The sequence below is a fragment of the Sceloporus occidentalis genome, unplaced genomic scaffold, assembly GCF_023333645.1.
Source record: "Sceloporus occidentalis isolate IW3139 unplaced genomic scaffold, rSceOcc1.0.p SCAF_40, whole genome shotgun sequence".
NCBI classification, from domain to species: Eukaryota; Metazoa; Chordata; class Lepidosauria; order Squamata; family Phrynosomatidae; genus Sceloporus; species Sceloporus occidentalis.
In genome coordinates, this window is record NW_028317020.1 from 6,271,975 (window position 1) to 6,295,180 (window position 23,206).

The following is a 23,206-nucleotide window of genomic DNA, read 5'->3' on the forward strand; positions in this document are numbered from 1 at the left end:
TGAATTATTCACTAATGTGGTTATAGTTTGCCCATTATATGAACAGAATTTTCATATTCACTGTAATTACTGTGTTTTGTTGCGGAATTTGATATGTGCTAGATACTCTGCATTGCCACGTGTTTCATATACTTCCGTTTTGTTGGCTGTTGCCTTTCTGTGCCTATATACAAATGCATGAAGATGATCGGCCTTGTATTGCTATGCAATATACTGCATGTCTTAAATGACGGTCTACTGCCCGGCCTAATTTTTTTTTTTTTCTTCACATAGCCTACTTCCTTGCAGAACGTATGTTTTCCATAAATTGGGCTATTGCAAATAAAATGCTCTCGCTGAAGAAGAAACAAGTTTAGATAAAACAGAGGCTTGAATTTGAAATCCACCAGTAACTGAGACACGAGTGTTGAAACTAGTGGCATGGTCGTACAGAACAGGTTTATATGGAGACCCATATAGAAAAGTTATTTTTACTCAAAATGAGGATGAATTAAATCTACTTCCTTGATTTTTCATAATAAAGGGTGCTAGGATTTTTTTTTTCTTGTCATGGGGGTTTATTCACTAATGTGACATCACTTTTCTGTATTAAATCCCAGTTCTCCCTGGAAGAAGTGTTGAGTTGGCCCAGTGTAATATACAGTTCCATGGGTGACATGGTTTTCAAGAAAGTGAATGATTAAAAGCTATACAAGCATGGCTGTATTGTCCCTTCTTGCTGAGGCTCTTTGATGGTTATTCATACAGTCAGAGTTGAGCATTCTCACTTTACGTGCAAGATCTCTCAGCTTTCTGAATAAACCCCTATTTCCAGTTTCTACAATAGATAATTCTACAATAAGTAATATGCATTGTGTTCATATTGAGACAAACTCTCGGATTGTTATTTTTCTCCCACCCTACCACCTTTGGGTAAAGAGCTACTAATGTTAAGGCTCTGCCATCGTTGTGGTTGCTTGTGATTTTCTTTGGTTGATTTAGTTCTGGAACCACACTTACAATAAACTATTTATCTAGCTTCTTAAAACAGTCTTGTTTTGTGTTAAAAAAAAAAATGTATATATGCCTTAGAATTCAATCGTTTGCAGAACTGGGGCAACCCAACAACATATTGGAAACAATTCCCTTCCCTCCTATTATTATTGTAAGCATGCTTCCTTTTTGTTCCTAGTAGCCTAGTAGTTGAAAAATACCAAATACGTTTCACTTGCGTCTAAGTAATGAATGGAAGAGACGTGTGCGTGGGTTTGGTTAGTGTATACATCCCCATACCCTACATAGTGAGCTTATTTCCTTGTATGTTACTTGGTACTTTTGAAATATAGATGTGATTAATGCCAAAGAGAAGCTATATTTTGAAGAATGGCTACCAGCAAAAAAAGGCACGCAGACATTCTGCCTTTGCAGGATTACCATGCGATAAGGTTTACACTTCCTCAGATTACCCAATTTCATGTAAACTCACCTAATTTTCATGCATTTCTAAGCCATTTGTGTTTTATATTCTTCACTTGTTTTGCAAGATCAGCATGCACATGAGAAAGTTTCTGTAATATTTTAGTGATCTAATAAACCTGCTGTGCCCATTTTAATATTCCCTTTTATGTGAGGTGTATTCAGACATTTTGGGTTGTTTCTCATTTAAGTGTGGATCTATTGTTTCACTAAAGTAGTGGCCTCTAGGATTAGTATACATACCTGTACGAACTCCACTGGCCGTTTGGGTGATTAAAGGAACACTAGTTATATTTCAATGATAGCTGCCCGAGTCTGCAGAATGCCTCCAAATGCCCCGCAGGAGATGCTTCTCATTGATTTCAATGGGAGCACTTAACTGCCACCAATTGATAGCTTCAAGTAGCCAATCAGTGGCAAGTAATGTTGGATCATGATGGTAGAAGGCATACCTGCAAAATCTTTAGTTTGTGCTTGAATGTCCCTGACACCCTAACTGTAGAAGAATGCATATTACTGTCCCTTTAACTATTCTAATATCAATTGATAACTAGGTCGGAAATGGCAGATCCACGCAGTTAGACATGACCAACACAGGAATATATCCCACATATCGAAATGATTTCTGGATACACTGCATACATTAAAAAGTGTGTGGCGTCCTCTATTGATCAGCCGTTTCACCCGCAACATTGTTTCTATTATAAAGTGGAACCTTGTGTCAGGTTCATTCAACAGACACAACCTTGTGGCCTTCAGACTTTCCTGAAATAGTTCCATGGCCCACAGGACACAAAAATAAACAATCTGAGTAAAGCGAGTGCCTCTTTTTTTTTTTATATAGATAGGCCTCTTGTTCACATGTTCAGTTTATGTACCTGTCCTAACTTTCAGTGGAAGGTGAAGAAAAGGGACCTCAGAAATGAGAAACAAGTAAAGCCGTGTGTGTGTTCACAAAGGAAAAGGTTCTACCTGAACTCTCCAAAGCCAGATGAATCAATGGGATACACCCAAAGAGTAAAGGGGCTTCCAAGGGTCCAGGCAAAACTCTTAACAGATTTATTTAACCTATAGAAAATAGTAGTTCTAGAAGTTGGCAATTTCAGTACCACTTCACAAAAAAGGTAGCAGGGAAGACTCTGCCAACTACAGACCAGCAAGTCTTACAGAAGTAGTTTGGAGATATTAATGGAAACCATGCAAAAAGAAAAGCCTATCTTCAAAACCAACCACCTAGAAAAAAAAGGATTTCTGTAATGTCTCAATTGCTAGCAGCCGACCCCTCAAAATATGTGATTTGTATTCAGCAAAGCATCGGATGAATGTATCTAGATTCTGTCTATACGTGGGATCCCCTGTCTTCAATAAACTTGTAATCACTGGACACGGATTAGAAGGTAGCAGCAAAGCAATTTATCACAGCAAATCTCAGAAAATTCCCTAGATTTGTCTACTGATATCCCCTGCATGGTGCCAATATGTTATTAAGGAATTACAGGCTTGGAAATTGTGTTATTTAAAGTACAAAAGTATATACACTTTTTTTTTTCACCATAACAAGTGTATAGATCTGAAACAAGAGCTGGTAACATTGGGCTAGTGTCATATTTTATTTATTGTCTACATAACGATTCTGCATTCCCTAAAATTGGTTCCTTTAAAGCCAAAATGGATTAGGTAACTTTGAAGTGCATTTATTTTGTTTTCTACAATATTAGCAAAAAAGCAGCAAAGCATAATAGAAATCAAGCATTCCACACCTCCAGTACTCATACATCCCCCCCCTGCGGTCTAGGAGTGGTCTTCTCACCTTGCCCGAGTAACCACTCATTTCACCAAAAAAAGGGGGGGGGGGGCAAAGTTCAAAAATGCACAGTTTACCTTAAAAAAGTAGAAACATATTCAATTTTATGAATATAAACTTTCTCATAAATATGTACAATCCTCGTATATATTTTTAAGGAAGCATTTAAAGGGACACTTAACTGACAGATCACCTATAGAGTTAATAGAACATGGTGGTTTCGCACTGACCCAATTAAATAGATGGAACATTTTACGGAAATCACAAATGTCCTGAGGCTTCAGGTTAAGGGTTGAAAACCTGTCATGCAACAGAAATATATACATATTTAAAGATGTGTCTTACTACACAATACATGTGGGTTTTTTGTTTTGTTTTTTGTTTTTTAAATCAGAATTTGGGGATTACAAACCCTATCACTTAGAAATTGAAAAATCAGAATCCAATATAAGATTGTGTTCATTGTAACACCTATAAAAGATTTTAGCACCTTTTTCAGACATATTACCCCTGGCACATTAATGTATGATGGTTCGTAAAGCAACAGCTTTTCAAGTGAGGTAGCAGAAGCGTTAGGAAGTAAAAGGGCAGAATATGTAGAAACTCCTGTTTGATAAGAATGGAGAGAGAGAAGTTGTTAAGAGTTTACAGACTGAATGTTCACTCAACTAAAATATTTATAACGTCTTAACATACATCCACGGCAAACAAATGGCTTATAGACCAGGGTACGGCGTAAGGATACAGATCGCTCCGACCTTGTCAACAGGGCTAACGTTATCCAAGCAAGACGGTATAAAGTAAACTACACTCCCCAGAATGTTGGACTACATCCCGCATTAAGCTCTCGCAGAGAGTGTCTGAGACTTATGAGAGTTGTAGCCCAAACCAGATTGAAAAGCCGAGAAAATGTAGTCATGGCTTTGTCTTTTTTAGAATATTGCACAATAGGTTCTCAGTTATTAGACATAACCAGGCGCTTGGAATTGGCTATATATATATATATATATATATATATATATTATACGATCGGTGTAACAGAAACCAGTATATTTGAAGAGCCGTCTATATAAATTATGAAAATGGGGAAACAAACCGATAAGTGACCAGAAGAAACCGTTGTGGAAATGCAGCATGAAGCTAGATGCAGGATTTAAGCTTTTTCAAAATCTTAATACACTTTGCTTATTAAACACAATGTTTTTTGAAAGTGGCCTGCTACACAGAATTCCAGATAGTAAAAAAAATCCCATTTGTCTGAATAAATCAGACGCCAATTCATTTCCATTCCGCATTTTCTTCATACATCTTCAAACAGAGCTTGCATTGTTTAGTTATACTGAAGACTGATCCCAAACCTTAAAAGAAAATACACAAAAAAATAAGTACATTTGTTACAATTTGCGCTGCTTGAAATTTAAAGGAAATATTTGAAACATTTTTTATAAACTCCTAGTGAGAACTAGATTGGTTGGTAGCCTTATGCCTTGCTGAGTACACATTGTGTGCTACATAAGGGAAAGAACATGCTTATTTTCCTGCAGAAATGAAGCCATGACACTTACATAAAGAAGCATTTCACTTTAGAAATATTGAGAAATGTAGAAATAATCAACATGGCTTAACTCTTGCTGCTAGTTGCCATCTGAGCTCAGCTAACCACACAGTGAATAAACTACCCAATAGTTACTGTAAGGTTGGTCTTCAGCTGCCACTTGATTCCAGGATAACACATAGTGATGACTTTGAGGTGTGTTCGATTCACAAATCATCTCTACTGAGAACAAAAGCTAGCTCTGTCTATTTATTACACTTTTTCAATTTCTTGGCATCCTCGCACTACAGAGATCTTGAGCAGAAGAGAGAAGCAGAGTGTAGAGGAGTGGGTAACTCGAGGCATTGACGTATATGATGTTTTCAGCCATGATCTATCCTTTTGTTTAAATGTATTTAGAGACTTTCACAGCTCAGATCTTTCTTTTAGAACCATTAAATGATTTGTAGAGTGGATATGTTGGATAGTTCAAGTAGTTTTTCTGCTTTGGGATGATGGCTAAGTAACTACCTATTTCTATTATTTATGATTTATATAACACCATCCTATTCCGTAGCCCTGTACAATGGCTAAACAGGACATAACGTGTAGCGAATAACATAATTTGACTTACAGAAACTATAGGTGTAGAGGGCCCTGCTTAAATGAGCTTACAATCTATATAATTCCAACTTCTTCGTGAAGGGGGAACCAGATACGAGTATGTATACCTTGTTGACTTGTGAAAGTGGGGTTCTCACACCTCCTGCAGGCATACGCCCCCGGCTGCTGTCTTCAAATAGCCTTCCAGGTGATCTCTCCCTTCTTGTGCTTAGCATCCTCCCTGGAGACTTCTCCCTTTCCAAAGGTCTTCCAGGAGACTTGTCCCTACGCAGGTCAGTTCTGGCTTCACGATAGCGATGTGGAGTGCTAGGTTCTCGCACAAGTCCTTGAACCTCAGCTGGCACTGGACTTGAAGCTATCCTCTTAGTGATGTGGTCATTATAGGAAGGGGGCCCTCTTTTATTTGGGCTGTGAATAAGGAGGAAAAATCACACCTTATTGTTTCTTGTTACAATGCAACAAATATAGAACTGAGATAAAAACTTCCACACTTAGCAGCATTAAGTCTTGAAAAGTATTAATCTATGGTTTGTAATGTGCTGCTCACTCTATTTGGTGCTAAAGATGGACATTAGTATTACAAACTATCCACGATGTTCCATAAATACACTTGCTCGTCAAACATCACCACAAACTTCTAAAGGCTTTATCCTTTCAACAATGATTCTCCCAGCAGTAGCTGAATAATGTCAGAACAGCACTTCAAGGGGAAAGATAGTCTGTGTTCGTTCTTTAACCCACCTGCGAGTTGTGGAAGGAGCGCGGTGAAGCTCACTTGCAGAGTCCTTCACTAGATTACCCTTGCAGCAAATGACTCGAAGTTTGTCCTGGTAAACCGATGCCAGATAAATAGCTCCAGATGATATTGCTGGTCCCAGGTACCGTGGGTTTGGAATGTCTAAATGGGCCCGAGCTGGCGCCCTAAGAAAACAAAGTAAGGTCATTTCACAGACCTAGATACCAGTTGGTTTAACTGTACCCACAGATCATCACTCACCCCAGAGCAGCACGTCCCTGAATTTCGATGACTTCCAAGGAATTAAAATGGGTCACAAACAAGTAGGGTTCTCTGTAAGCTGAACCAAATACAGAAAACATATATTAACACATGGTGTTAGAGGTGTTTCCACATAGCACTTTTTGTATCAATTTTAGAATGGGTGACATTTATTAACAAGGCTAAACAACCCACAGAAAAACACTGTGTATACGGCAGGCCTCAACACACTCCTAAAGCCAGGTCAACACGGGTAAAATAATTGTATTCTTCACACAAACCCACAGTAGTAGGGGTGAATTTGTCGATGCCTGGTATACGGTTATAAGAATGGAAAATGTGTATTCTAGACCAGTATTGGGTATATCAGTGAGATGAAATGTTTCATCTAGCCTGCAACTAAATCTAATCCAATCCAGATGCCTTTATGAAGATCTCTCCAAATATAAAGCGATTTGTTGTTAGCTAAAAATATATATTTTTTCAAATACCCACCAAATGCCAGAGGCAAACGGCTCCATTTGAGATCCTCAGTGCGGCTTCGTCTTCCATAAGAATCAACAAAAACTCCAAATTCTGCAAATGAAAATGAAAATAATTACCACCAGGGGGCATTGCAAACACTTTCAATGTGATTACAGAACCAGCATAGCATACATAATGTCCTGCATAAAATCTCCTTACCATGGAAACAAAGAAGATATTCTTCTCTCTGTCCTGTGCTATTAACCTGCATTATGGCAATGGGGAAGCTGTTGGAAGAAGAAGCGAACACTGCAGAGGCCAAGGTGTGGTCATTTTTATCCAGAAATTCTAGAGAAAGTTATAAAGTAAACACAACGTTGTGATTAGGTAATAGACATTGCAGCCTGTGCAAATTAAACATGTTACAAAGTATATTAAACAAACAGAATCATTTTGAATATCTGTGTATGTGTATGTCACTTCAAAACAACACCCCAATATGCATCTATTATGAAACATCTCCTGAGTACAGTGATAAGTGCTAAAAAGCAACATTTGGGGCATGAGCAATTCAATTTCTCAACCTGGAATTATGACATCTGGTCCTTCTGCCCCATGTCCTATTTGGAAAATCTTTGAAGCCAGTCAATACAACTTACCTCAGCAAACCATATATTTTTGAAAACTAGACAGCCCAGGGTTTTCCATGCCAGGGAAACTTGTTTAATTTTTAATGGGTACCATGCCAAACTCTCACAATGGCACTTGCAACAGAGTTGTCTGTGGTGGGTTTTCGGTGTCGCTGAATGCCTCGCTATCGAGGCATTTCGGAAACCTCCACTTAAGCTTATGAGGCGATCAACTAAGCTCTTTTTAACAAGGTTTAAGCGAAGAACGCAACCTTTGATCGCTTTCTAAGCTTATTTAATGCCATGAACATGCCAGGCTCGTCATCGGTCGTCAACTGGTTAACACCAAGGTAATAATCAGTACAGATAAAAATTTAGATTCAGACCCTGATTGGTTTCTTACCTTCCAGAGTGTACTGCTTCATTTCAATTTCATAAAATTTATTTGTGCCAATAATTATGCTATAGCCAGTAAAATAGATGCAGCTGCATGGCTCTGATGTCTCGATTTCCTGCAGGAAAGGAGAGAAACATGACTCAAAGTACAATTAAAACTTATACTTGTTACTTTTACAGGCATCTGCAGACCCTCACTAACGCACTTCGTTAAATGAAGCAAGCAGTGTTTCACCCAGACTGTAACTGGCTTTTATTGACTAGCTGAATTGCAATAGATTGCACGTTTTTTTTAGATTATTTGTTACTAGCACATATTACCGTTATATGCCTGAAGAAGAGACCTAAGTAGTTTTGAAAGCTTGCAATATACTGCTATTCAGTTTGGTAATAAAGGAAAGATCTAATTTGCTCATTCTTTCACCAGCTAACACGGTACAATGCTAATACTTCTGTTTAATATGCCAGTAGCTGCAGCCTGGTTCCAGCACCACTGGTTGTACTGCGTATGTGCACGGCAATGACCCACTAGCATTGCTAAGCAGGTTAAATCATCATTACATATAAAGGGGTGTAGTGAAGTGGCTCTGCAGAGCGTTGTCAGATATTTTATGCTAGAAAACATGTATTCTATATATTCTGTATTTTACATGAGCACAAAACGGAGTCAGAGCCATTTTATTTTATTTAATCATATAACGGTTATTTCTGTGTGTCTTTGTTCCCTCAATAATTGAGAACAAAGAAGTATTCAGTATATATGATCCAATTAATGTTATCTTCCATGAGAAAGTTAAGGAGTAGACACTGCATATCCTTAGGAATGTAAATTGGAATGGGGGATACGTCGTAAGACCACCAAAACCTAATTTACTACCTAGGAGGCAACGTCTGGAGATATGAGTGACTACAAAGACCTGATTTACTATCTAGGAGGTAACATCTAAAGATAAGGTGACCAAGGATAAATTCCTAACACATATGTAATGGTCTTAAGTTATTTCTTAGACCAGAGCGTCTCTCGCAGGTAAATTAAGAAATTACAACGATGTAAATATGAGTAGAAGTCCTAATTATAATGGGTAAAACCCACCGTTATGATTGGAGAATTCCAATCAAGAGGTGGAGGCTATGATAATAAGCTCTGTCTTTAAAAGCTTATGTTTTGAATAATTAGAGGGGGGGACCTTAAAAAAAAAGAGACGGACCTGAAACAGACAGACCCTGACGGACTCATTTAAATTTACCCCAGAGAATTGGAATCTTAAGATCCTGGCACCATAATTTTACTCTTAGAATTACTTTGAGTCCCAATCTATATAACTTTTAGTAAGTTATATTTCTTTCCACTGAACCTGGATTAACTTCTACAAGGACCAGTTGGACAACAGCAACAAGTGGTGGTAAATATAATTGTTTTATTATTCTCACTAGAGGTGAATTTTGTCTTCTTCGTATAGAATTCCCTGTTTCTGGGAAATAGTATATTGCATTATTGTATATGACGGCTTGTGAGACTGCAGCTTATAACCCGTGATACTAACAATAATGAAAAGGTATTTTTACCTGTAGATGAAGTTTGACATTATTTGCATCTATTATCAATGTCACTGAATACTCTTGGACATTATTAAATTATTTTAAATTGTCATATTAGTTAAACTAATATAATAGAGTTAGTGATCTTTTTATTACCGCCCTGATTATCATTTTTGGTTGCTGAGTGGGATGGAAATTAATGCTGTGTTAGACTCAAAGTACTAATTCATATTGATAACTTTCGATAATATACCGTATTTGGATATACTGCAATTTGACATGTTTTAAGAACTTTGTGTTTATATTATGCACTGTTTGACTCATATATAGATTTTATGAATTGTATTCACAATAAATAAATATTTTTGATTGATTATTATTGTGATATATATCTGATTTGAATTATAATTTTCGGCGATCTGAAAGGATTTAGGATCGGAGATAAAATATAGGGTATCTCCTTAAATTAACATTGTGGATGTGGTTCTACAATCTTTGGTAGCGTCGTTATTTTGCGTGTGTGATAAAATATTGGTTTTACCTATTTTGTCTCATTAATATCCCTAACAGCGTCTCACCCAGAAACAGGAAGTTCTACTTACCGAGAGCTTCTTTTCCCTGCCAATCCCTGGTGACACTAAGGGATCCTACTAACTCCAGTGAATACCAAAGACCACACAGGAAAAGCAATCTGATGCAACAAAAATTTTATTGAAAGGAAGGGAGGGAACAAAAACGTGTCACCAGGGATTGGCAGGGAAAAGAAGCTCTCGGTAAGTAGAACTTCCTATTTCCCTGCCATCCCAGGTGACACTAAGGATAGATGTACCAAAGCAGAAAGGTGGGTAGACTTAAGGAGACAAAACAGCTTCAAGGACCTTCCGACCAAAAAGAGTCCTCCTGAGCCATCTGGTCGAGACGGTAATTCTGTACAAAAGCGTGGAGAGTTCGCCAAGTAGCCGCCTTGCAGATCTGGTCAGGCGAAATACAACATCTTTCAGCCCAGGAAGTGGAGACTGCCCTAGTAGAGTGGGCACGGATCCCCACAGGAGCAGGTTGGCCAGCCACAGAATATGCCAAGTTGATGGTCGCAACCATCTACTTAGCGATGGAAGACTTGGAGATGCTGACACCTCTGTTGGGCCCCGAAGAGGCCACAAACAAACGAGAGGACTTACACAGGGGCAGAGTCCGTTCCAAATAGATGGTGAGGCATCTCTTCAGATCGAGAGAGTGAAGAGCTTCTTCTTCAGCTGAGCCAGGAGCAGGAAAAAAGGTAGGCAGCACGATCTCCTGATTCTTGTGGAAAGCCGACTGAACCTTGGGTGCAAATTCCGGCGGTAGAGAGAGAACCACCTTATCCGGGAAAAAACGGAGAAACGGTTCCTTCATAGACAGAGCCTGAAGTTCACAAATCCGACGAGCAGAAGTAATGGCTACTAAAAAGGCCGTCTTCAGCGATAGAAAATACAGAGAAACCGACTGAAGAGGCTCAAAAGGAGGTAACGTGAGTAAAACGTCTAACCGCAGGCAGAGATATAAGCTCAAACCCCAGGAGAGCACTGATGGCAGAAATATGCACCCTGATAGTGGAAGGTTGAAGTCCATTGTCGAATCCCTCTTGTAAGAAATCCAAAATGAAGGCCGAGGAACCTGAAGATGGCAAAATTCCCCTGGAACAACACCAACCGTGAAATCTCTTCCAGATCTTAATGTACCGCAGAGAGGTAACCCTCTTTCTACTCTGCAGAAGAGTTTCAGCCACACGAAAAGCAGTTCACGTTCAACCTCCAGGCCGTCAGGTGGAACACGGCAGGGTTTGGGTGCAGGAATGAACCCTGATGCAGAAGGTCTCTCCAAGCCGGGAGCTTCAGAGGGGGAGAGAGACCTAGAGTGATCAAGTCCGAATACCAGACACGCTTGGGCCAGTCTGGTGCTATTAGGATCACGGAGGCATGATCCTTCTTGATCTTTTGTAGGACCCTGGAGATCAGAGCAAACGGAGGAAAAACGTAGGCGAGACTGGGCCTGGGTGAAGGCATCTATTGCCAAAGGATGATCCTGAGGCTTGAGGGAAAAGAAGACAGGAATCTGAGCATTGTCTCTGGATGCCATCAGGTCGATCTCGGGTAAGCCCCACTGTTGGACGATGAGGTCGAAGGCTGCCAGATGCAGAGCACATTCGCCGCTCAGTACCGGAGTTCTGCTCAGGAAATCCGCTTGAGAGTTCAGAGTCCCTCTGAGGTGGATAGCGGACAGAGTCATGAGACGGGACTCTGCCCAAAAGGAAATCCTGAGTGATATACGGAGAAGTCGAGGACTTCTTGTGCCCCCCTGTCTGTTGACATAGGCTACTACAGCCTGATTGTCGGAGCGAAGCAAAATGTCTTTGCCGGTGAGCAGATGCTCCCAGTGATGCAGAGCCCTTTCTACTGCAATTCCAGACAGTTTGAAGGAAGAAGCTTCGCAGCTGGAGACCAGAGACCCTGCACAAATAGGTCCTGATACGTAGCGCCCCACCCCTTGATGCTGGCGTAGGTGGTGAGAAGAACCTTGGAGACAAGAGACCATCTTCTCCCTGCAGCAAGGATGTTTTGTTGGAGCCACCAGGCGAGGGAGGCTCTGACATGCGGTGGAAGATAGACAAGCCTGTCCAGAGCCAAAGGGTTGTCTTCTAGATGGTTGAGGATAAATCTTTGATGAATTCTCATGTGGGCCAGAGCCCAGGGCACCGCATACCTTGCGGAGACCATCTTGCCCAACAGGGACATGCATAACCTCAAGGAGCTTCGGTGCGCAGAGCGAACCCTGCGTACTAGGAGCCGAATCCCCTTGATCCTGGCAGGAGGAAGGAAAGCTTTCCCGGAGCAGGAATCCAGGCGAAGACCCAGAAACATCAGTTGTTGAGAGGGAATGGTGCAGGATTTGTCCCAGTTCAGAATTCAGCCGAGATCTTGTAACGTGTCGACCACCGTGGCAAGGTGAACCCGAAGAATCTGCGCTGTCCGAGCATGTATAAGCCAATCGTCCAGATAAGGAATGACTGAAATTTCCTGAACCCGGAAATGCGCTGCCACGACTGCCAAAAGTTTTGTGAAGACTCTTGGGGCCGCCGACAATCCGAATGGAAGGGCTTGAAAATGCTGGACAGTCGAACCTCGAGGAATCGCCACTCTCAGGAAACGTTGATGCGATGGATGGATGGGAACGTGGAAATATGCATCCTTCAGATCCAATGAAGCCATGAAATCGTTGAGGCATAAGGTGTCGAGGGTGGATCTCACGGTTTCCATCTTGAACGGGAGATAACCGTTCAAAAAGCGTAAGTCTATGATGAGACGAAGACCTCTCGGCTTCTTGGGGACCAGAAAAACCAGAGAATAAACCCCCTGGCCTTGTTCTGGCCAAGGAACAGGAACCAGGACTCTGAGGTCTGTCAACTGTTGATAACAGGACCGACCGCCTTACCTGGTCTGGAGGAAGGCGGGAGATCAAAAAACGGTCTGAAGGCCTGGTCCTGAATTGAAGACGATAGCCGTGTGATACAATGGCTCTCACCCAAGGGTCTCGGGTGAGTGAGAACCAATTGTCCCTGAAAAATCTGAGCCTTCCTCCCACCGGAATGGAAGAGGCGTCATGCAGAGTTCTTGGGGTCTTGAAACGCTTTGGGAAAGGCGAGTCTGTCAAATCTCCCCCTCCCTCGAGGGAATCTGCCTCGGAAGTTCTGTTCTCTGGACGAGGGGTTGAATCTAGAACTATGGCCCCTAGATTGTCCTGGGAAGAATGGCCGAAAGGACTGCCGTGTTTTAGAAGGATGCTTTTGCTGGGGCATCCAATGCTTGTCCCCTGTGGTTTTCTCCAAAAGGGACTCCAGCTCTTCCCCGAATAAAGTCTTACCCTTAAAAGGGATATTAAGAAGCCTGTTTTTAGAGGCATTATCCACTGCCCTAGCCTTAAGCCACAAGGCCCTTCTGGCTGCAACTGAAAGCGCCGAAGCTCTGGCTGTCATTCTGATGTTTTCAATGGAGGCATCACAGAGAAAATCCACGGCCAATCTCACTGCAGCAACATTCTTGAGAATGGTCTCCCTGGGGGTCTTGGCAGGAATATCCTCCTCGATCTGGGAGAGCCAAATGTTGATTGCTCTGGAGACTGAGGCAGAAGCAATACCTGGTTTAAGGACGGCAGCAGAAGCCTCAAAAGATTTCTTTACTGCAGCCTCGGCTTTCTTTTCCATCTGGTCAGAGAAATGAGAGCCATCCTCCAGCGGTAAAGCAGTCTTTCTGGAGACCCTCATAACAGCAGTGTCTACCAGTGGGGTAGCACAGAACTGAGTAAAGTCTTCATCAAAGGGAAACATGCGCTTAACCCTTCTGGACAGGTTAACCTTCCTTTCCGGGTGGTGCCATTCCTGCTTGATAATGTCAGATAGCGCAGGATGAACAGGAAAAGAGGCGGACTGCTTGGAGAAGCTGGTACCAAAGAACGGGTCACTCTTCTGGGTGGAAGACTCCTCCAAATGCATGGCTGACCTAACAGCGGAAATCAAAGTCTCAATCTCTTCCACCGGGAACAAAAAAGAGCTCTCCTCCCGGATCTCTCCTTCCTCCGAGGAACCTTCCTCAACCTCTGGATAGTCAAATTCAGAGTCAGAAAACAAGGCTGATATCCCAGAAGAGCGGGGTCTTGCGCTGCCGGAAGGTGGTGATAGGCAGGAACAGGAACGGTCTGACGGAAGGCAGAGAAGGTAGACTGCATCTCCTCTTTAAGCCAGGTCAAGAACTCTCTACCCCCAGATGGCTCATAATCCGCTACAGATCTCAGGGGCAAGCGGAGCAGAGCTTCTTCCTTGAAATCCTCAACAGAGGGCGGCTCAGAGTTATCCGGGGCTGATATATCTAAAGATGTAACAGCACCCAGCCAAACAGCAGGAACACACAAAGAAATAAAATCACCTACCTTCATATATACTGAAACCAGGGTGCTGGAATCAGGCAGTAATCCGCAACAGCGGAGGATTGGCGCCAAAAATTCAAATTTTGAATGAAAACGAGGCTTGAAACGCACTACAGGAAGTGCAAGAGCCCGGACCGGAAGTCGGCCGCCGCCATTATGGGCGCTGTCAGCACGCCGCAACAGCAGCATTAAGCCCCTGATCCAGTGACCGGCAAGCCTCCCAGGGAGCAAGAGGTGCACCGGTTCTACCCTGGTGACTGCAACAGCAGACCAGGATGAATGGCAGGACGAGGGAGCCGCAGCCGCCGCCGGGACCACGGCGCCGCAGCCGCGGACACCGCCGGGACCACGGCGCCGCAGCCGCGGACTCTGCAGGGACCACCGATCCCAAGGTACCGGCAGAGAAGCGCTGGGCAGCGCAGCACCAGCCGCCCGGCTTAAGGTGCAGGGTATCCCCCAGGAAGGGGGCTTAGCCCAGGGAACACGGCTCCACCTGGAGCCGGAGAAAATAACAAAAGGGATGACGAGTCCTCCCTACCTGATGTAGGGCAGGAAAAAACACTGGAGTTAGTAGGAGGGGAGGGGCTTTTAAGTTTTTTGAGTCCTGCCCTATCTCAGGTACGGAGGAGGAGTCTATCCTTAGTGTCACCTGGGATGGCAGGGAAAATACTCTACAGACCAGGGAGATATGACACGATTGCTTACTTATTCTACCTTTATACTGATTATACAACAGACGTCTGCATCCTCTCTGCTACAGTTTACAGCTTCATCTCAATGTAACATAGTAACATAGTTCATAAGGTTGAAAAAAGACCAAAGTCCATCAAGTTCAACCTATATACATATTGTGTCCCTACTGTGTTGATCCAGAGGAAGGCAAAAAACCCTTATGAAGCAGATGCCAATTGCCCCATACCAGGGGGAAAATTCCTTCCCGACTCCAAATATGGCAATCAGAATAAATCCCTGGATCAACGTTCTGTCCCTATTAATCTAATATCCATAACTTGTAATATTATTGCTTTCAAGAAACACGTGCAGGCTCCTTTTGAACTCTTTTATTGAGTTTACCATCACCATTTCCTCTGGCAGAGAGTTCCATAATCTCACCGCTCTTACTGTAAAGAACCCCCGTCTGTGCTGATGTAGAAACCTTCTTTCCTCCAGCCGTAGAGGATGTCCCCTTGTTATAGATACAGTCCTGGGTATAAATAGGTCCTGGGAGTGATCTCTGTACTGTCCCCTTATATATTTATACATAGTTATTAAGTCCCCCCTAAGCCGTCTTTTTTCCAAACTAAATAACCCCAATTCTGATAATCTTTCTGGGTACTGTAGTCCTCCCATTCCCCTTATTACTCTGGTTGCTCGTCTTTGAACCCTCTCCAGCTCCACTATATCTTTCTTGTACACTGGTGCCCAGTACTGTACACAGTATTCCATGTGTGGTCTGACTAGTGACTTGTACAGGGGTAGAATTATTTCCTTGTCGTGGGCATCTATGCCCCTTTTGATGCACCCCATGATTTTATTTGCCTTAGCAGCAGCTGCCTGACACTGGTCGCTACAGGTAAATTTACTGTTAACTAAAACTCCTAAGTCCTTTTCCATGTCAGTCGTCCCCAGTGTTTTCCCATTTAATACATATTCCCAGCCTGGATTTTTCTTCCCCATGTGCATAACCTTACATTTATCTGTGTTGAACCTCATCTGCCACATCCCAGCCCAAGCCTCCAACCTATGCAGATCCATTTGTATTCGTGCGCTGTCCTCTATTGTGTTAACCACGTTACAGAGCTTAGTATCGTCTGCAAAGATTGATACTTTACTATGCAATCCCTCTACAAGGTCATTAATAAATATATTAAAAAGAATAGGACCCAAAACTGACCCCTGTGGTACCCCACTAGCAACAGTCACCCACTCAGAGTATGTACCATTAATAACCACCCTCTGTTTCCTATCACTGAGCCAGTTACTTACCCACATACACACATTCTCCCCCAGCCCAAGCATTCTCATTTTATGTACGAGCCTTTTATGTGGCACCGTATCAAATGCTTTGGAAAAATCAAGATATACGACATCCAGCGATTCACCCCGATCCAGTCTTGAGCTCACCTCCTCATAAAAGCTGATCAGGTTAGTTTGACAGGACCGATCCCTTGTAAACCCATGCTGATATGGAGTCATACACTTATTTTCATTGAGATACTCCAAAATAGCATCTCTTAGGAAACCCTCAAACAGTTTACACACAACAGAAGTTAAACTAACAGGCCTATAATTCCCCGGGTCACTTTTTGTCCCCTTTTTGAATATTGGCACAACATTTGCTATGCGCCAGTCCTGGGGAACAGACCCTGTCACTATAGAGTCCTTGAATATTAGAAATAGGGGTCTGTCTATTACATTACTTAACTCCCTTAGAACGCGGGGGTGAATGCCATCTGGACCTGGTGATTTGTCTATTTTGATTTTTTTTAGGCGGCACTGCACTTCTTCCTGGGTTAGACAGGCGACATGTACTGGGGCATTTATCTCATCCTGCTGTATATTACCTGGCATTTCATTTTCCTCTGTGAATACAGCAGAGAAGAATATATTTAATAGATTAGCTTTTTCCTGATCCCCGTCTATAACTTCTCCCTCATTACTTTTTAAGGGGCCAACGCTTTCATTGTTAACCTTTTTACTATTTATATAGTTAAAGAACATTTTGGGGTTTGTTTTACTCTCTTTGGCAATGAGTCTTTCTGTCTCCAATTTTGCTGCTTTTATCTGATTTTTACATATTTTATTTTTTTCCCCGATAGCTTTTTAGTGCTTCCTCACTGCCTTCCTGTTTTAGTAGCTTAAATGCCTTTTTTTTGCCATTTATTGCCCCCTTTACATTTTTATTTATCCACATTGGTTTTCTCTTGTTCCTGACTCTTTTATTCCCATACGGTATGTACCTTTCACAGTGAGAATTTAAGATATTCTTAAAAATCTCCCATTGAGCGTCTGTACTCTTGTTTTTGAGGACATTTTCCCAATTTACAGTGTTAAGGGCTTCTCTTAGTTGATCAAACTTTGCCCTCCTAAAGTGCATAGTTCTTGTGGCTCCTCTAAGAGTTCCCTTATTGAAGGACAAGTTATAATGCATCATATTGTGATCACTATTTCCTAGATGTCCCCTGACCTGCACATTAGTTACTCTGTCAGGTCTGTTGGTTAATATTAAGTCCAGTAGGGCGCCCCCTCTGGTCGGGTCCTGTACCATTTGGGACAGATAATTATCCTTACTTATAGTCAGAAACCGGTTTCCTTTATGAGATTCACAGGTCTCGGTTTCCCAGTTTATGTCGGGATAGTTAAAGTCCCCCATAATAACCACCTCATTGTGATTAGCTGCCTTGTTTATTTGCTTTAATAATTGATCTTCTGCTGCTTCCATTATATTTGGTGGCTTATAGCAAACCCCGTTCAGTATTTTATTATTTTTCTTTCCATATATTTCTACCCATAATGACTCCACATTATCATTTCCCTCACATATATTCTCCCGCAGTGTGGCCTTTAGGCTGGACTTTACATAAAGGCAAACTCCTCCCCCTTTTCGTTTTTTCCGATCCTTCCTGAATAGACTATACCCCTGTATGTTAACCGCCCAGTCATAGCTATCATCCAACCATGTCTCTGTTATACCCACTATGTCATAATTTTCTTCAGACATTATTAACTCCAGTTCGTCAGTTTTATTGGTCAGACTTCTGGCATTAGTAAGCATACAATTTAGAGGTGTATGGTTTTTTTCCCTATGAAGCCTATCCCTATTAACTATTCTAACCCCTCCCTCTGCTCCACCCCCAGGTACATTTATAAGCCCCAGCTCTCTATCTACACTATCTTCCCCGTCTATATTGTAGTTTCCCTCCCCCCCTTTCCCTAGTTTAAACACTCCTCCACCCTTCTGACCATCTTCTCCCCAAGCACAGCTGCACCCTCCCCATTGAGGTGCAGCCCGTCCCTACCGTAGAGCCTGTATCCGACAGAGAAGTCGGCCCAGTTCTCCATGAACCCAAACCCCTCCTTCCTACACCAGCTTCTGAGCCACTTGTTTAGCTCCCTAATCTCCCGCTGCCTCTCTGGTGTGGCACGTGGTACAGGTAATATTTCAGAAAATACTACCTTGGAGGTCCTTGCCTTAAGCTTGCTACCTAAGTCCCTGAAATCATTTTTAAGGACACTCCGCCTCCCTCTCACTTTGTCATTGGTGCCAATGTGCACCATGACTGCTGGGTCTTCTCCAGCCCCTCCCAGTAATCTGTCAACCCGATCCGCGATGTGCCGAACTCGAGCGCCAGGCAGACAACACACTGTTCGGCGATCCCGGTCTTTGTGACAGATCGCCCTGTCTGTCCCCCTAATAATTGAGTCCCCCACTACCAGCACCTGTCTGGCCTGCCCTGCGCTCCTCCTTCCCTCCTTACTGGAGCAGACACCCCTCTGGTGGTCAGAGGCAGTGACTTGCTGCAGTACTGCTAACTCTGAACTAACATCCCCCTCATCTGCCAACCGGGCAAACTTGTTGGGGTGTGCTAGATCAGGACTAGCCTCCCTGGCGCTTTTCCCCCTACCCCGCCTTCTAACTGTAACCCAGCTAGCTGCCTGACTGTCCTGTACCTCCATCCCACTATCCTCCCCCACCTCTACCTGCGAGAGAGCTTGCTCAGTGAGCAGCAGACTCCTCTCCAAGTTGTCAATAGATCTCAGTGTTGCCAGTTGCTCCTCTAGACTCAGGATTTGTGCTTCCAAATGAGCAACCCGCACACATCTCGCACAGCAATATGCACCCTCGAAGCGCTGCTCAAGGATTGCATACATTGAGCAAGATGTACACCTGACCGCATTGTCAAACATGGAGGACATCTTGGCTTGTGTGGCTTAGGTTCTGCATAGACCTTTCATTTAAATACACATGCTTACCTTTCGTATGCAAAACTTGCCAAGGCTTTCATTGTAACGAAGGATCACGACTTTATTTAGCATGGCAGCACAAATGCACAATCCATTCTCAATCTAGAAAAAGGAAATGGATTAAGAATTCAGTGAACTTAATTTATACGCAACTTTCGGCGTCACATACAAGCAATATTTTTAAACAGTCTCACCATAGACCTCTGGGATGCAGTGTGGTTTGCAACCAATCCACAGGTTGTGAAGCATAGTGAAAGTTGTCATCTATATTGTTAAGCTTTTGATATGACCACAGGATGAACCACCATTGGGAAGTGTCCAGTTACTGGAACGTTTTTTGCGCTCTGATTGTTAGATGTCACACATCAATACAATATTACATCAGAACGAGTGGATCCGATGGTTGCATCTGATCGGCATTCCGCAAATTGCACAATGCAATATCTTATTCTTAAGACCGCAAATCAATTTATAAAACATTGTACATGATTCTTTTTATGAAGGTGATATCTTTTATGGGCCATCGTAGTAAAAGGTATACCGACGACGAGACCTCCAAGGTCACAAAGGCTAATGTAATTACAATTTTATTCTATGTTCACCTAATGTTGCTATTTGCATTTAGCTACGGAATTTGACAGCGCTATATAAAACAATAAATAATAATAATAATCTCAGAACTGCAGCAATGCAGTCTGGCATTTGCGGGTCTTATTTTTATCCTTACGCCACTAGATGGCACTATTGACCATGAAGCGTCAGGCTTTCCATATTCCATCTCTATTGGAACGTACTAAAACAGGCAGCAACACTGTTCATTTAACAATTATTATTATTATCTTTTATTTATATAGCGCCAACAATTTACCCAGCGCCTAATACAGTACATATATTCATTGGGTATGGCAAGACAAGAATTGACAGACTAAAACAAACCGATACATTAGGTGGAGAGAGCAAGCTTAAGTGAGGGTTTTCATACCTTACTAGCTAAATTCCCAGTGAGTTTATCTTTGTTTCTTGGACTCAATACAGCATTTTCGGCATGTGTGTTAATTTTAACAATTGTTACTCTGCACTAGATATACCACACCTTGCCTTAGTATTAAGATGATTAATAATTTCATATCCACTAAATTGATACAGTTTATGTTGTTACATTGTAAACCAATGAAAATAGAGAAATGTTCATGCTATGGTTTTTTTTTTTTTTGTTTTTTTTTTTTAAATACACTTTAGAGCTCTGGCCAACATTGTGTGACGTAAACGCTACTCTCATACATAAACTGTTTTTGTTTTGGATAACTTGGAAAGAGGTAACGTCAATTTAAATGAGAAAGAGAAGGTTAGCAAGATATGACTTAATCAAGGACAAATTAATGACATTTGGGTCCTAAAGCAAGTACACAGGAAGGGCCTTCTCTTCTTTTTTCTCTGCATTCTGCCTCTTGTGGTCTTTTTTTCCCTTTGTTACTATTCTTTCTTTTGCACCTCACTTGCCGACATATTTTCTTCACCCTTTTCATATCTTCTTCCCATTTTCCTCTCTTATCTTGCTTGTCTGCCGTGTGCATTTTTCAGCATCTATTCTGCTCCCACTTAGCTCCTGTAAGTTCCGTGTGTCTATAAGGTCCCTCAGTGTGCTGCTCGCCCAGTATTTATACTATTAGTATTATACTTCCCGGCGCGGGATGATCAGCACACAATCGGATTGCCGCTTTGTGAGACAGATCAGCGCAATGAACCTGTAAGACTGCTGCGAAGACCGAACTGAAATTAAATGCACTAAATTGCATTATGATCGTAAGGAAGATGGAAAGACGGTTTCACTGGGACTGCTTGTTAACAGTGAGATACTGTGTTCACAGCAAGAAATAAATGCAAGATTGTACACAGAAGCAAGAAAATACTGTAAGGTGCATAGTGGTTCTATTATCATCACCTTCAGTCATGGATGTCGCCTAAAAATACATTTCCAGATAGTCTACGTCCTACAGAAGTGGTTTACTTACTTTTCCTGCAGCAAAAAGATGACATCCTTTAACAGCTTCAAAAACAGAGAGAGAGATTTCCGGCTGCGCTGGCAGATGAGATTGAGCCAGAGACTGCTTTACCTTCTTCACATCAATCAGACACAGAGCCCTTTCTTCTCCTTAAAAGTCAAATTGGAATATACACAGTTGACCAAAGTAAAGTATGCTTAGGGGTGACTATCTCTTTTTTTACCATACAGTCATTTCTACATAAGGTTGCAAAGAAGTAATGCAATCAGATTAAGATGATTACCTGCTATTAAAAGAAGTTTGTCTAGTTCCTTGACAATATGAACCTGAAATACTGCACCCACCCCAGGGATGTGCGTAAGAGAATTCTTCAGGACATTCAATGCATACAATCCCTCCTCTGCACCGACCAACACGACCTGTAAAACAAATAATAAAAAAAGGAATTAAGTGCATTTGTCTGGATCTAACAATTTTGACTGCTTCTTCAAGGATGCCAATAAACTTGTGACAGAAGCAAGGGGTTTCCTCAGTAGGCGACTTCGAGATGGAGTACAGCAGGGTTACACATCTCCAATCCTTGGGAGACGCAACCAGATTAGGAATTCTGTGTATCCCTGCCTGAAAACAAGCGGCTTCATTGTGTTTTTAATAGAGGTGCCTGTGATCAAGCTGGGGTGATCAAGCTGGGATATTCTGGGATGTTTGCGGCAGGGGGCTGTTTAGATTTACCTGCTCTGTGAGAGGTATAGTGCAGTTTATATCTAAACGGTCTTCCCCTTCCAATTTCAGCAAGGAATTTCCAAGTAGTTTCTGCAATGAGAAATAGATGAGAAAATCTACATTAACCGTTATTATGTAAGCATTAATATGCAGGACATTTTTTTTACATCGATATCGGATCAGTTTTGATATGGTACCGGTACAATCAAAGAGGTATAGGAATGCCCTACAAATTGTGAGCAGCCACCGCTAAGCAAAACCACAGGGTCTTTTTTAAATTAAAAAATTAATTTTATTTATAAAAAAGGTGATAAATCCAAATCTATTACCGAACAAAACTAAATGTACTGTAGGTAAGTGAAAACAAGGTTGATAATAAATGGCTTAAAGGGACAGTTATGCCCTTGTTATATGTCTGTATGATCAGCTCAGTCCTATTGCTCAGGTGTGATCTGATCATTAGCTCTTTGCTGCAGAGTCTAACAGCAGTTGGCCTGGAAGCACCTTCGACTTCTAGGTCATTGTTGTTAAAGGCATTTTATTTTTTACCACTTTAAAGGTTGCGGGGACTAAAGACGCAAACATTAACCTCTAAAATGCTGCGATCGCCATATTCATGGTGTTAATGCTGCCCGTTCACTCTCATGGAGCAATTGGGCAGCAGGAGAGGGTCAGGGATGGTTCCCAGCAAGTTTGTGGGGACTGAAGACACATTAATCCTCAAAATGCCTCCCAAAATTATAAAAATTAGTAGTAAGTGAGCATTTCGGTCCTCCAAAGCATAAGGAAAAAAATGTACTGTACTTTTTTTTTTTGGTCAGTGATACCAAACCTATGGCTATTTCTCATATTTCTCAATTTGTTTCTATTTAAATATATTATACTAAAAGATGGATTATACATATAAATTTTTTTTTTTTCTCATTTCATACTCACTGCATCGGCTTCAGCTTTTTCCCTGGAAACCCTCCCTCCAGCCACCACGGACTCCAGTGTATTCACCCAGCGCTGCTTATCAGGAAAACTGGGCGCCAGCAAATACAGAGTGCGTCCCGGCCAACAAGTGGTGTGTGGATGGGACTCTATTTTCATGACATATGGCACATCTAGGAGAGT

At 42.0% G+C, this 23,206-nt stretch overlaps 1 protein-coding gene across 6 annotated transcripts in view; it reads right to left on the reverse strand.

The window, feature by feature from the left end:
- Window positions 1-4,593: 4,593 nt before the first annotated feature.
- The window catches only part of CIT (citron rho-interacting serine/threonine kinase), a 76,449-nt gene continuing 57,836 nt past the window's right edge, over window positions 4,594-23,206 (reverse strand). For 4 of the 6 annotated variants that reach the window (XM_089489413.1, XM_089489411.1, XM_089489410.1 and 1 more), the window contains 12 exons: window positions 23,027-23,196; window positions 22,100-22,180; window positions 21,651-21,786; window positions 21,377-21,516; window positions 19,374-19,466; window positions 7,912-8,020; window positions 7,099-7,227; window positions 6,910-6,990; window positions 6,415-6,493; window positions 6,159-6,338; window positions 5,525-5,825; window positions 4,594-4,617 (listed from right to left, as the gene is read on the reverse strand). In XM_089489413.1, the coding sequence (XP_089345539.1) occupies window positions 4,594-4,617; window positions 5,525-5,825; window positions 6,159-6,338; window positions 6,415-6,493; window positions 6,910-6,990; window positions 7,099-7,227; window positions 7,912-8,020; window positions 19,374-19,466; window positions 21,377-21,516; window positions 21,651-21,786; window positions 22,100-22,180; window positions 23,027-23,196 (1,523 nt within the window). Of the gene's footprint in view, window positions 4,618-5,524; window positions 5,826-6,158; window positions 6,339-6,414; window positions 6,494-6,909; window positions 6,991-7,098; window positions 7,228-7,911; window positions 8,021-19,373; window positions 19,467-21,376; window positions 21,517-21,650; window positions 21,787-22,099; window positions 22,207-23,022; window positions 23,197-23,206 lie in introns of all 6 variants that reach the window. The other 2 variants (XM_089489409.1, XM_089489407.1) reach the window with 1 other exon arrangement.